Here is a 14,210-nt window from a genome sequence, read left to right as displayed (position 1 = left end):
AATCAAACGAGGTTTCGAGATTTAAAATACAGTTGATCATTTCTATTGGGACTTATAGTTTGTCACTGCCTAAATTTAAGGTATATTGTTAAATTAATAATACCTTCAAAAATGTATCAATTAACTAATTAATGGAAATAAAATGTTGTAAAAGTATAATTATTTCAGCTCCAGGCTCCATTAATTCCAGTCTTTGTGTATTTTGTTGTGTTCTTATATGGCAACACTCACATACACATGATTTCTTTGTATTTCAGGACAAAATACAAATGTGTTATATTATTGTTGGGTGTCATTTGTTTTCAGTATACTTTAACCTTTCAGAATATATCTTTAGGTACATTTGTGTGAAAAAAGAAAAGAAAAGAAAAATAAAATCATAATAGTCAAATTATTTAGTTATCATGGAGCTCACGGATAATCTTTTTGACATTTTGCGCGCTGATTATTCAACTAAGGTGCCAGGCAACCATTTTACCCATCATACCTGCCGGGTCCATAAATTAACATGCAACACTTACAATACTTAAAAACTGAAAATTATTACGCATAGAAAAGTGCAGATAGGCTATCTGTCCTCCATGGTCTGCCACGTCCTAATCTGTAAACCACCTGAAGGAGGGAGGGGGCAGGTAGAGAGTCACGTGGTCACACAGGTAGCTGCACTACAAAAACGGGGAACTTTCAGCCATTACTCAGCGATGGTGACTGCGGGAGCTTTCACGTAAAATCTCACACGCGACGAAACTTGGATTTACGGAGCTTACCTTTGCGCTCAGGTGTCAAAGTAAAGGTGTTTACCTCTCGGCCCCCGCGCGTGTCTTTTCTCCGGCGTGTCTTCAGTTAACTCACCTTTAGTTTCGTGCAGTATTAGATTAGTTTTCTTTGGCTGTGTTAGTGTTCAGATGACGGCGCAGGTAGATTACCTGGTGGTGGCTTTCACCGCCACATCTGGCGCGAGCGGAGAGCTGCTGGGATCTGACGAGAAGGAGCTCGTGCAGTTGGTTTGGCAGCTGGTGGATGTACAGAACAAAAAGGTAAAAGCTTACATTAAATCACATATTACAGCTAAGTATTGTTATTCTATAGCAGGAAATACAGTTGTGATTAAAGGTGTGGGCAGGTAAACTGAACTCCAGTCGGAAATAGACTCAAATACAAGCGAAAGCCATATATAATGTTAAGATATCTGTTAATTTTTAAATAAAATTGTGAGTGAGGAGAGATTTTGTAGGTTTCCTGTCTATACACATCAGTTTTAAACATCTATCAGTTCAATATACAACCCAAAGTTATTCAGTATAATTGGAGGACAAATATCTTATTATAATGATGTTTACACTGTAAGATATTTAAACTGATAATATACATGTAATAAAGAACTATAACAACCATTTAACCCCTGTTATATCAGCTCACAACCTGTGAGTTTCTGTGTAGGCTTCTGTTTCAAGACTGACATGTTTTTTTTTTTCTTCTCTGAACCAGTTGGGCAAGGTGAATGAGCTCCTCATTAAGCCTGACCTCTCAGACTTGACAGAGGAAAAAGAGGAGGAGGATGTGGTGAAAGAGGAGAATGGATCCAGAGCAGATTGTGTCTTTACAGACACAAGTCTTGAGACAGCATTAAACCAGGTAATTGCCTCTCTAAAGTCACTAGAAATAAGCACTTTAGTCTTTTATTATGTAATTATTTCTGCTGGAGTTGGGGTTAGATTTGGTTTCTTTTCTAAGAGTTTGACGCCTGTCTTTGCAGTTTTATCTACAACTGACAAACGAGGTGAACAGCGCGGGCGCAGGCACGTCGGTGTGTTTGTGTACAGACGGGCAGCTCCACATCCGTCAAGTGATTCATCCTGAGGCTGCAAGCAAGGTGAGCGAGCTGGTCGGGTGAACGCCTTGCAGCCAGGGCGGATGTTCGCTCACGGCTGCAGGAACCTTCAGCGCTCACACAATCACAAAGGGATGCGCTGTGACAGCACTGTGCAGGTTGCATTTAATGTAATACGGTGAAAGTTGATCTCTCATGCAAACCTGTCTAATGACACACGCCCATGCACATACCGCGCATAAAACACCACACGGACAATGAAGCTGGTGAAATTCTCCCACATGTAACTGTGATATGTGTTGCACAGAGATTGCTCTACTGGCTTGAACAAACAGCTATATAATGGCAATAAAATGGCAACTGTTGATGTGCCACATGTTCACATCCTTTCTTTTAATTCCTTCCTGTTCCAGAACATCCTGGTCCCAGACTGTTTCTACTCTTTCTTTGACCTTCGGAAAGAGTTCAAGAAGCACTTCCCCGCATCTGACCTCAAGGCTTTGAATGCGCACGTCATGGCAGAGTGTATCCTTTAATGCGTCACCTGTTTGCATTTGGTGTGCCAGTGAATATCTGTAAACTACACTCTTACATGTGATACATGCACATTTAATGTTTAAGTCGTGATATTTTAGAAAATATTTGGTCATTTATCCGCATGCTTTGCTTGATGCACATATGACGCTCAAAAACAAGGCAAATATTAGAAGTTTATAAGCCACGGGGTGTTGGCTGCAGGAGTAAAGGTTTTGAAATGCAAATAGGGGAAACAATGACAGCACCTTACTAAGCGCTCAGTGAACGAGTGTATTTAGTCAACAGGGCAAACCCCACACACCCACTGGAACAGGAAAACTAACATCTGTGTGTGTGTGTGGTGTGTGTGTGTGTCTTGCCTCGCTTGCTGTATTGTTTTTTCTGCACTTTTGCAATTTATCTATTTTTCCCCATTTCTCAGACACTCACACATACATGTATAATGACACCTTTTTTGCTCTGTGTTAGACTCTTTTTTGGCTGTTCCTTGTTTGTTTTCCTTGACAGCCCCCTCCGCAGCTCTTAGTATACCTGTTGATATGCCCGCCACGTGGGACCCCTCTGCCACACTAGACCCATCAGCCATATTGCCTGCAGAAATAGCAGTACAGCAGGTCCATATTATGGCCAGCATTGTCCTTGCCCTGCTTTCTGAGCCATTTTGTGAGTACCATAAATAATTTTTCACAATGAGACAAAAATTAGGAATTTGTTAGTTTGACATATTGGCCTACTATGTGTTTACAGGAAAGGTCAGAAGAGTATGTTACTTCAAGAGCACTGCTAAGATGATAATTAAGGAAATTAGTGCTGAAACAGAAAATTAATCCGTTCTGAAAATATATCAATAGTTTTATGTTTGATGTGAGGACTTGCTGCTTTAATAGTCTTATATGATGATAAATGGAATATATTTGGATTATGGATTATTGGTTGGATAAAACTAGGCATCTGAATATTTTACTTCATCTCTTTTTTTTCTGGCATGTTATATCAATAAGTGAGATAATAATTTGCAGATTCATCTTAGACCTCAGTTCATAAATCCAAAATATATTCTACAACTTTGCCCCAAGGCTTTATACCATTATTAAGTGCCCCAATTTATTTAAGTGATGTATTCTAATTTGTGATTTTTAAAAACTCCATTGTGTTCCCATTACAGGCCACATATTTTCTAACCAGGAGAGAGTTAGTGAGAAGTTTGAGACTGGCACTTGGTAAGTAAAGTTTGCTCAAGATAAACACTCTTTTTGTTCTCTGCCTCTGAAATCAACTCCGAGTCCACTCATGTCTATCTGGATATGTGTGTGTTTGTGTGCAGCAGCAAGATGGAGAAAGTGTGCGACAATACAGTGATCAGAGCCAGAGGTTTGCCATGGCAGTCTTCTGACCAGGACATTGCTCGTTTCTTCAGAGGACTCAACATTGCTAAGTATGTTGAAGCTATATTAATGGCACTCTCGTTTATGGAGGATTATTGTATCGATTTTCACATCTTAAATAGAGAAACCTGATGTTTATATAAAGTTTACATTCTCTACATGTTGTGTTGTATAGAGGAGGGGCTGCATTGTGTCTGAATGCCCAGGGAAGACGAAATGGAGAAGCTCTTGTCCGTTTTGTCAGTGAAGAACACAGAGACCTGGCGCTGCAGAGACACAAACACCATATGGGCAACAGATACATAGAGGTAACCTGTCTGAATCCTGCTAGTCGGTACTAGTTAAGTGAATTAGCCACACTATCTAGACCTAATCATCTATGTCTTTTCCCTTCATTCATTGCAGCTAAACCTGTAGTGACAATAATTCCTGTTTTGTTCCCTTCTAATGGCAGGTTTACAAAGCAACAGGAGAGGACTTCCTGAAGATAGCAGGAGGTGAGAAGATAAAACCATTTGTACTATACAGTATTTGACCTTACCAGCAGCAACCTAGACATTTTGTACATTTTGTAAACAATATAGTTTACAAATAATTAATAATAATATAGAAGACCAAATTCAGTCCTGATGGCCTTTGTGGTTCTGCTCTGGTTTCCTGTTATGAAAATCAGCCTACAACATGAATGGAAAGATGATGACACAACCAAATGTCCCAGTGTTTGGGTTTTTGAATGAGTTTGTTATCATGTGTTTTTTAATATTGATTTTTGGGATCCATAAATCCGCAGCCTAAAGAAATGTTCAGCCACTCATCTCTAAGGGAAAATCACAAATTTCATCCAATTTTACAGTTATGGTCATACCATTTGTTTATTAATGCTAACAGTGCTTTTTAGGATGTTGAAGCCTGCTGACGTTGCTCATCATAAAATAGAGGGCCAGACATCACTCAAAATCATGAAGGGATAAGTCAAGTTTATTCTTATCAATTATAGAATCAAAGAGCCAAAAACGCCATGAAAAGCATTCCAAACCACCTCAAAGTGTCGCTATTCTAATTCTGTTGAAATCTAAAGTGATAATTTCTGCTTATTTACTTGAGGTTAAAAATGTGTGTCTGTGTCCTCGTGTGTGTGTGTGCGCAGGTACCTCCAACGAGGTAGCAATATTCCTGTCCCGTGAGGACCAGATCATTGTGAGGATGCGAGGTCTTCCTTTCACCGCCACACACGAGCAGGTGCTGACCTTCTTCTCCCCGGGGGAGGGCTTTAAAGAGACGTGTCCAGTCAGTGGAGGGAAGGATGGCATCCTATTTGTTCGATATCCGGATGGACGTCCCACAGGCGATGCTTTTGTCTTATTTGCCTGTGAGGAACATGCCCAGTCTGCTCTGAGGAAACACAAAGAAATCCTGGGGAGAAGATATATTGAACTGTTCAAAAGTACAGCAGCAGAGGTTCAACAGGTAAGTCAAGGTGCCTGTGTGGATGTGGGTGGGTTTTTTAGTTGTTGTTTTTAGTGAGTGGGTACGGCAATATGTGTCCCTTCATTTTGAGTCAAGGTTTGTTCTGTCTGTTGTTGTACTCTTTGTTTTGTTAGGGCAAAAAGAGGAGTTTTAGGAATTATATGTTTGTGTGTGTGCGCACGCACAGCAGAGCGTGACAATGTGGGGTTGTTTTTCTTTTTGTCCTTAGTTAGTTGTAGGAATTATTGGAGTAGGTCTTATGGGTGGAGACCTGTATCACAAGATGGTGTGTGTGTGTGTGTGTGTGTGTGTCTTTCCTATAAGTATGTAGCTACACACAGATACTCTGTGAAAGATTACTAATCTCTCTTCCTCTTTTGTTAGTCTTCCCCAGTCTTTCTCCCTCTCTTGTGAGATGAACACGTGGACTAATTTTCTTATCTTCGTGGACTGATAAGCTTACAGTCCACATACATATCTATGCAGAAGCTTCTCCTAATGCTTTTATGTGTGACAGACTAAAGAGTTTTATTGGTCCTCTCTAGAAATGCAAACAAGCTAGCTTCTGTCTGACATTGCGATATACAATTAAACACAACGTGGACTTAGTTGTGTGTACAAAGTGTGTACAGTGTCAGCCTATACTGTTTGTATCTCAGTGTGCATATGTTATTTTGATCTTTTAATTTAACTGTTTGTTGCAAGTATGGTGTAATTTTTTCCCCCTGAAAATTATCAAGGGCAGGGGAGAAAGACCTTTCTAAACTAGTTTCTGTTTAAATCAGTTCTGCCTCCTTGGCTGTCTTTGCTGCAGGCATAGTATATGTAATCTGTAACTGTGTGTGGGTATGTGTGTGTGTGTATGTGTACTAGGTGTTGAACCGGTACTCATCGGCCCCACTGATCCCTGTGGCCCCTGCTCCCCTTGTATCAATGCTGCCCTCAGTGTCTCTCCTGCCCCCTCCTGGCGGTATGAGGGACTGCCTCAGGCTGAGGGGGCTGCCATACACAGCGAGCATAGAGGACATCCTCACCTTCCTGGGCGAGTTTACACACGATATCAGACCACATGGTGTGCACATGGTCCTAAACCAGCAGGTACATGCAATAACTGCACTGACACACCCATGAACTCGCATGCTTTCTGGCACAACATTGCAGTGTAATTTCTGTCACTGTTTCCAGGGGCGTCCATCAGGTGACTGCTTCATCCAGATGACCTCAGCAGAGCGGGCACTTCAGGCCTCACAGCGGCTCCACAAGCATGTGATGTCCAGCCAGCGTGGGGCCAACAGCCGCTACGTGGAGGTGTTTCCCTGCAGCGCCGAGGAGATGGGCCTGGTGCTGATGGGAGGCTCGCTCTCACACACACACATACACACACACAACCGGAGCAGAAGTGGGACAGGGCTCAGCCCGCCGCCATGTAAGTCCAGACGTAAGTGCTGCTGGGAGCTGGGGGTGCTTCGGGACTGCAGGGTAGGTGGGCTCCTGCCGTGGGGGCAGGGTTTCTGGGTTTTCTCCAATCTAGTACTGTGGGAGGTAGGGGTATCTGGTAAACCAAGAGGATTCAAAACTGTGTGTGTGAGAGTGTGTGTGTGTGTGTTCTGTAGCTCTCTGTAATTAAGTGTGATTAAATTACCCATTTGCATGCAATGAGAAAAACCGCACATGTTAACTGTTAATTCTACCTTTTCACCTGTGTATCTTCTGATTGTAGTCCATCTTCTTCAGCGGCATGTTTGTTACCCATTCTTAATTTTACTCCCTTACCACTGCTTGGTAATTCATAAAGATCTGAAAGGACTGGAAGTGTAAGCAAGACAGCTAGCCTATGATATGGCAAAATGGCTTACAATTCTCCAGTGCTGTCAGATTGGTAGTGGTGGTTGTGGGATTTAGCCTCAATAGAGTGGCACACCTCGGGTGTGTGCGTCTACTGTGCTTGTCCAATCAGTGGCAAAGGTGGGCAGAGCTGAACGCTGGTGCGTAGAAATGTGGTTTGTTCTCTGTCTGTAGTGCTCCACCATAAATGTGTACTAATGCACTCGTAGTTTTCAAAAAGAGGCACAATTCATTCAAAAGTGGTCTATTGTGTATGAGTTGTATGATATAAAGTGCAGATGTGTATAAAGTATACAGCACACTGATTCAAAAATAAGAAGACATTGTTTATTAATCCCTCTATGAATTTTTTTTTCTTTCATTTTTTTCACTCTGTTGTTGTTAATATACCTACACATGTCCAAAATACACACATGCACAGACAGGACCTGTACACATGCATTAACATATAAAGAGATGTCAGAGTGAGGGAGCTGGCATGTAATCAGGTGCCCCAACAGTTAGGGGTTCAGGGCCCTGCTTAAGGGCTTCAAAGCTAGAGATATGTGGGTAGTAGTGAGGTCATGTTAAGACAAGATTACATGTACTATATGCTTCTTGAGCAAAATACATGTTACATACACAGCAAGTTCCTACCTTCCATATAACCACAAAATGAGTCTGTAACCAGAAACCTATTTCGGGAAGGGGGGGTGTTCAGGCGGTTACACCAAAAACTCCTGATTTTAAAATAAGATGGGCTATATAAATAAATTGGGGCTTCTTATAACTAATGCAGAATAAATCCACAACCACTTCTGGGATCCTAATGATCGCTCCGTGCTCTGAGAGGAATGTTGGATTTAAAGAGGGCTCAACGCATTCACCAATTAGACTTCTTTTGGGAAAGTAGTATTACAGTAAGTACTAGTGAGACATAGCTGCAAACTATGTTGATTCATCTGACTTTGTGAGTCAAGCAAAAGCTTGTTACATATTTGGAAGTTATCTAACGCACATCACAACACACATCAAAACACAAATAATATAAAGAATCATGTGGTTCACACCTGAAAATTGCTCACCTGGCTACGGATCTGCCAAATACTCAAAGTGAGCCATCCGGTGCAAAGTATCCTGCACAGATTTCACTCTTCAACACATACATACTGTACATGTGTCAGGTGCTGAGTCACTGTTTGCACGTTTGCATGAGCGCCTCCCTCAAAAACGAACAATGACCAAACCTCACCGTCATGACCTTTATTTCTGTCACTGTCTGTTTTTAAGTATTTTGTCCCTCTCTTTCTCTCCTCTCCAGGTTTGTCTCCACCGTCCTACTCCTTCACCCCTGCTCCGCCTGTCATGTCTACAGAGGCTGCAGCTGCCCTCTATCCTTCTATGGGTCAGGTGTTGCTGACCCCACGGCACCTGCCACCAGGACATGCCTACTACCCCGCTTCAGCTCAGCTGTATATGAACTACACAGCTTACTACCCAAGGTAAACAGTGATGCTTAAATTGTTAAATCATATGTGTTTGCTAATTCACTGTACATGGCAATCACACTTTCTCATATAAAATAAATGACTCCAGGACTATTGTGAATAGACTTAAGAGTTAACAAACTTCCTTGCCCTGGATCGAGCCTGTCAGACGGCGCTTACTTGCGGGCTGTGTGCCGCTGAGTAAGCAAATAAGAAACTAAACTGGTATTGTTTACTTGTTTGATTTTCTGAGCCTTGTGTTTGCACAGGTATTGTTATGGTAACTTGAAGAACATGAGTGCACAAAATCATTTCATCATTTCGAGATAGTCTTTACAGTCACCGGAACTAATTACATGTTGCCCTTTGAAAACTTACTTTTTTGTCGCTGACTGAATTTTGTGAAACGTTCCCGCATTTTTACTGTGAATAAATTCTTGAGCAAATTGCTGCAAATTCCATTTTGGGCTGCAATACTTACAAAATACCCTGGTATAGTGTTTCTTTTTTATTAGATCTGGTGTATCTTTGTTTGCATTGTTGATTTCATTGTGTGCATAATCACCCATAATAGTAATTTAATTAATTTAATCTTGTTTAAAGTGGAAAAAGAGGTACAGCTCGTCTTTGAGTTAAAATGCATCTTGCCAAGGTGAAAGGCTGGGCCAAGGGTAGTTAATAACTGAACATTATGGTATCCGAGAACTTGGTAAACATCAGTGACCTCTGTTTCTCACTGTTTAGCCCTCTGTCATTGAGAAAACATTTATAGGTGACGCCCAAAGTTATTCTCAGTCTTGTGATTCATATATGCTTTATTTGCTGAGAAACAAGATTCAAGATTTTTAGTTTGTTTTATTATTTTCATTATAACAGTTTGCCTGAGTCTTCTCTGTTTTTTTTTTTTCAGTCCACCTGGCTCACCTACCACCTTAGGTTTCTTCCCCTCCCCCTCATCCCTCTCGTCCCCAGGGGGATTGGTGCGCATGCCAGGTCTGACCTACAACAGTAATGGTGTCAAAGACCTCATTAATGCAGTGCAGGGGTACCAGGTAAGAGACACTTCTCTACAAATTAACCAAATATAATGACTGTTTATTAATACAGTTCCTATACATATAAATCCTCTTCAGAGTTCACATACCTCTCTGTAGGATCCTAACCTCCTTCTGTTGTGGGTGTGTATTGTCAGGCATCCACTGTGTTTGCCTTGAGGCAATCTAACTAGTTTATCCTGTCTGCTTTCCCTATTCTGTCACACATGCTCTGCTGCTTGCTTAGACTTGAATGGGAGGAACTCAAGTCTTATTTAAACTTGAAAGTGAGTGAAGAATCCCAGGGATATGATAAATAAGAGTTTAAACGAAATTACAGACAAACTTGAACTTAGAATGTACAGTATTTTTCTCCCATGAACAAAGTCCTCTTTCACCACCATGCTGGAGTTTACAGGTCCATGTGGCCTTTAGGTTAGTGTCTGTGGTTACTTGTCTCTCAGCCCCCTGTCTCTGTCATTCCTCCCCCTTCCTCACACCACAGTATACCCCCGAGGATGCTCTCATGCACGCCCATGGGCCTGTGCACGCTCACGACCCGGCCAGGACATTGCTTACGCAGCCCAAAGAATGGGTGTGTATTTAAAGTGTCTGAGGCAGGTGCCAGGTAAGGATTGGCTGAAGACTGAGTGGGGGGGGGGGATTTAGTTTAGATAAGGATTGTAGCTGTGGCTTGGGTCTTGACTGATCACCAGGGGTTACAACATGACTATAACATTTTCCACTAACCACACGCAGCAGTAATAATGGACACACATTTGATTGGGTTGAGTGGTTAAAGGAAATTTCTTGGATTTTGGTCAGTCCTTGGGTTTTTTCTTGAATCGTTTTGATCGAGTGCTGTTTTCTGACCGACTTCAGGACCTTCAAGTGTGCTTTATCTAATACTGGCTACTACACTTCTGTCCTCTCAAGACGTTATTTATGGGCTACAGCAATAGCCAAGAGGGCTAATTGACCGTTCGCTAAACCCCACCTCTGAAGAGCAATTTTCCAATCATAGCGTAGCGACCACAACTTGGCACAGCAGGCCTGTCAAGCTTTGGATTTCTCACCATACCATAACATTGTGAATGGGTCTCTAATAAGTTGTGTACTCTGTATCTCATTAGTTTGGACTGTTGTATCTTTTTTTGGACTGTTGTATATTTTTTTTTATTAACTTTCTACAAACAAAACGTAACAGTAAAAGTGTAAGGATTGGATTTAACACTGGATTTAACACTGCTGTAATGTGAGCTGGAATTGTTACCATGTCAGGCTACCTAGCTTAATACTGTACCTACAGAAGTAACCCACTTAAAATGACTTGTTCTCAACTAACTAATTGTAATTTATTATGTATTTATTATAGAGCTGAAACATTCACTGCGTGGGGGCCAAGGTGCGAGTATAGCAGAGTTGCTAGCACCTATTATAACGTTAGCTCTTTCTTTGGGTTAGGGAAATTTATACTCTTACATCTCCAAACAGTTTCAATTTTACTGGCCAAGGTATTTGACTCAATGTACTGACACACAGAACATTTTACACAAAGCTAAAAACAAGGACAACAAAGCTAAACAAAGATTGGTAAAAAGAATTTAAACACAGAACTATACATACGGCTTGGATCGGCATGAAACTCTCTGGGTTCAACTATTGGCCCAAAATATTAACAACTGCATTAAAATTCTGCCACAGTTATTGTATGTTGTGTATATAATGTGCTGTGTAGGGAGCATGTAGCAACAGTAACTCATGGGGGCGGGGCTTAGCAAACGGTTAATTGGTGGTGTTGTGTAATAATTGGTAATAATAATATAATAATAATAACAGGTGTAACCTTTAGGTGGTTGAGAAGGTGATGGGTAACATCTGGTGCTGGTGTAAGGGCTCTGGTTTGTGATGGTTTTACAACGAGATAATACTCTTATGTCTCTCTTTCCTTTCCTTACTCTCTCCTTCCTGTCCCCCCACCAGAATCCCGCGGAGTCCGTTTCTCTCCTGAGCAGCAGTCTGATTGGTCAGTCCAGCGGAGGTGATGCTTCTCTCATGTCCCTCCCCGCTCTCATGACCAAGCCGGCGGGGCAGTACCTGGACCTGACCCTGCTGTAGGGTCACATATATACAAACGGTCATGTGACAATTTGATACATGTCAAAGACTTGTAATGTATTGTTTTTTGTTTTTTTTTAAATAGTCTTTTAGATGTGTTATTTATATCTTTAAGAACTGAAATTAATGTATTTTATACCAAAATCATTGTGGCCTTAGCCAAAAATAGCAGTTTTGTCTTATATTGCACAGTGTGTATTTTAAAAGCTTTATAGAGATTGTTTAACATGTTATGATATTATAATCACTATGATATATTTGCTAGCCAAACTAGAGAAGAATGACATAGAAGCAACTGAGCTAAATCTTTTCCTTAAGCTTCTCTGTCAAGAGTGAAAGTGCGTCTGAGTGTGTTTAAGTGTGAAAGAGATGAAAATGAGTATTATGCATGGCTGTGTTGATACGTCTTAATACTTAATCTGTTTATGCATTACATTTTATGTGTTTATATACATTTGATACTGTACACAGTGATTGTATTGGAAGCTTTAGTGCATGAAGAAGTTAGTAGTAAAACTAAGATGTTTACATAATGCCAAATATCAATGCACTGCTAATCAATAAGACTACTAATGAATATAATAGCAGTATCTTTGAATGCATGTTACACTGTGAGCTTGTCTAATAGTCTGGTCCTTGTATCAGGCTTCACTTTACAAAAATGTGACATCTCACACTCATTAGCCCCCTCCTTTCTTCCTCTGTGTACACAATATGGGTCTGTTTCAAAGTTTTAGTAATGCCGATGTTGTCTTGCCTTTGGTTTCGGACTCACATCTGAACTGAGGGCAGTCCCAATCCTCTGTAACGTAACCACAAGGTTGCTTTCTTCAAGAGGACTCGTGTCACAAGCTCTCAGTTTACTGAGTGAATCTCAGGAACCAGACGTGGTTCCTGACAGATTTTATAACATGTTTGACTCCGATAAGACCATAAAAAGATTTTATCAGTCCATCACACTTTCCTTGTCTTCTCTCCACCATCTACACTGATCTTGGGGAATTCAATGGAGCAAACGGGTCTCCCTGCAGAAATCCCTTCGCCATTTCTCTTTTTAACTTAATGTCATTTAGAGAGTAGATGGAATGTTGAGAAGGAAAGGAAATGAAGGACACCTGACATCTTGTGAATTTAATTGCCATTTGAGCCCTTCAAAGTTGGTATTTGGGCTCCATCTTGCTTTATACACGTCCTACAGTAGGACTTCCTGCTCAGGATATCCTGCTGTGGCCATGTTGAAAAAACAATAAACATAACATGTGAAGTCTGCCGGCCTTCAACTGTCTGATCTCACTATTTGCCTTCTTAGCATTTCACCTCATTTTGCTGCGTGCTTTTCTGTACTTTGGGAATGTGAGTGAAGTGCAGGAGCACTAACACACAGGTGGAGTTGTCTGATGACAGAATGTGGCTGGAGGTGAAACTGTGGGAACTCCCTCACAATGTCCTCAGTGATTACCTCTGCGTTTCCCACATACACACACAAGCCACGGCAAAGCAAAGAATCTATTGTCACTCAGACACACTAAACGCATTATCTGAGAGGATGGCCCTTTTTTTTAACAGGGTGGAAAAGTGAAGAATAGAGAGTGCAGGAAGGGGGAAGAGAGAAGGAAGGCACACAAAAACATGTAAGACCCCCTCAGGGCAGATTTGGCATTGTGTAATACAATCTTGTGCACCCCACCCAACTTGATCCCTTTTAAACACACTCACTCATTCTCCCACTCACAAAAAACACTGTATAAACTGGCATAGCAACACCAGTAGTATCTATGCAACAAAGCCCAAAATATTTTTTTCTCTTAACGTTTATCACTTTGTTGGTAGAGTTTAGTGGAAAATATGTGTAGTGTGTGATTACAGATAGTTCTGAAGAAGTTAGTATTCCATCATTTGTCAAATATGTTTCTTTGCATGTGAAGTGCAACCATTTTAGCTCATTTTAAATGTCTGTTAGGTTAAAATTGTTATTTATACGTAATAATTGAAGTGTAGTACATTACAGTTTTAGACATACAGAATTATAATAAAGGAAAGTAATTTTATCTTTGATTATGTATAATCCAAAGAATATCAGGGACTGTTTAAAAATTATTAGAAAGTGGGGTCAGATAAAGGGAAGAATTATGTTTTTTTTTTTCTTTTTGCCAAAGGGATGTTAATCCGATTTAAATGACCAGTATGTCTTGTTTGAGAAACAGTAAATGTGGATCTTTATAGTTAGTAGGGATATAGCATTATCTCTCTAAAGACCGCATCACTTTTCCCCCTAGACTTTACTTATTCTGCATTATAATGCTAGTTAAATATATCATATATCATATCATATATATATATATATATATATATATATATATATATATATATATATATACACATTGTTGCTGTTGCATCCCAACCCCAATTATTTTTTATACAAAATTATATTTTATATATAAACATTTAAAGCAGGATGTGATGGATTATGTTTTAAAAGTCTTGTTTATTGACCTGCCCAAATAATTATTTCTATCAAGGCCCACAT

At 40.5% G+C, this 14,210-nt stretch overlaps 1 protein-coding gene across 4 annotated transcripts; it reads left to right on the top strand.

The window, feature by feature from the left end:
- Positions 1-687: 687 nt before the first annotated feature.
- Positions 688-12,951, top strand: esrp1 (epithelial splicing regulatory protein 1). Of its 4 annotated transcripts, none has more exons than XM_038711522.1 (16): positions 688-1,037; positions 1,489-1,635; positions 1,757-1,873; positions 2,245-2,356; positions 2,888-3,031; positions 3,534-3,588; positions 3,693-3,803; positions 3,929-4,061; positions 4,208-4,250; positions 4,901-5,220; positions 6,094-6,318; positions 6,406-6,646; positions 8,366-8,546; positions 9,442-9,583; positions 10,071-10,160; positions 11,549-12,951. In XM_038711522.1, the coding sequence occupies exons 1-16, from the start codon at positions 906-908 to the stop codon at positions 11,681-11,683; spliced, it is 2,328 nt and encodes a 775-aa protein (XP_038567450.1). In that variant the 5' UTR covers positions 688-905; the 3' UTR covers positions 11,684-12,951. The 4 variants fall into 4 exon arrangements, with proteins under 4 accessions (XP_038567450.1, XP_038567449.1, XP_038567452.1 ...); XM_038711521.1 differs by having other exon boundaries at positions 6,406-6,658; XM_038711524.1 differs by having other exon boundaries at positions 6,406-6,658; positions 10,071-10,193; positions 11,549-11,683.
- Positions 12,952-14,210: the final 1,259 nt, after the last annotated feature.

The sequence above is a fragment of the Micropterus salmoides genome, unplaced genomic scaffold (genome assembly GCF_014851395.1).
Source record: "Micropterus salmoides isolate LMB-PRFRI ecotype aquatic unplaced genomic scaffold, ASM1485139v1 Ms_hic_scaffold_11, whole genome shotgun sequence".
In the NCBI taxonomy this organism is placed as follows: Eukaryota; Metazoa; Chordata; class Actinopteri; order Centrarchiformes; family Centrarchidae; genus Micropterus; species Micropterus salmoides.
Note: the sequence above shows the minus strand (reverse complement) of the source record. Positions and strands in the feature narration are given on the sequence as shown.

Excerpts from the sequence above, each read along its gene's own strand:
- esrp1 (XM_038711521.1), top strand. The coding sequence starts at position 906 with ATGACGGCGCAGGTAGATTACCTGGTGGTGGCTTTCACCGCCACATCT. Across the intron at positions 1,636-1,756 it reads TTGAGACAGCATTAAACCAG|TTTTATCTACAACTGACAAA; the intron begins GTAATTGCCTCT and ends CTGTCTTTGCAG. Across the intron at positions 5,221-6,093 it reads CAGCAGCAGAGGTTCAACAG|GTGTTGAACCGGTACTCATC; the intron begins GTAAGTCAAGGT and ends TATGTGTACTAG.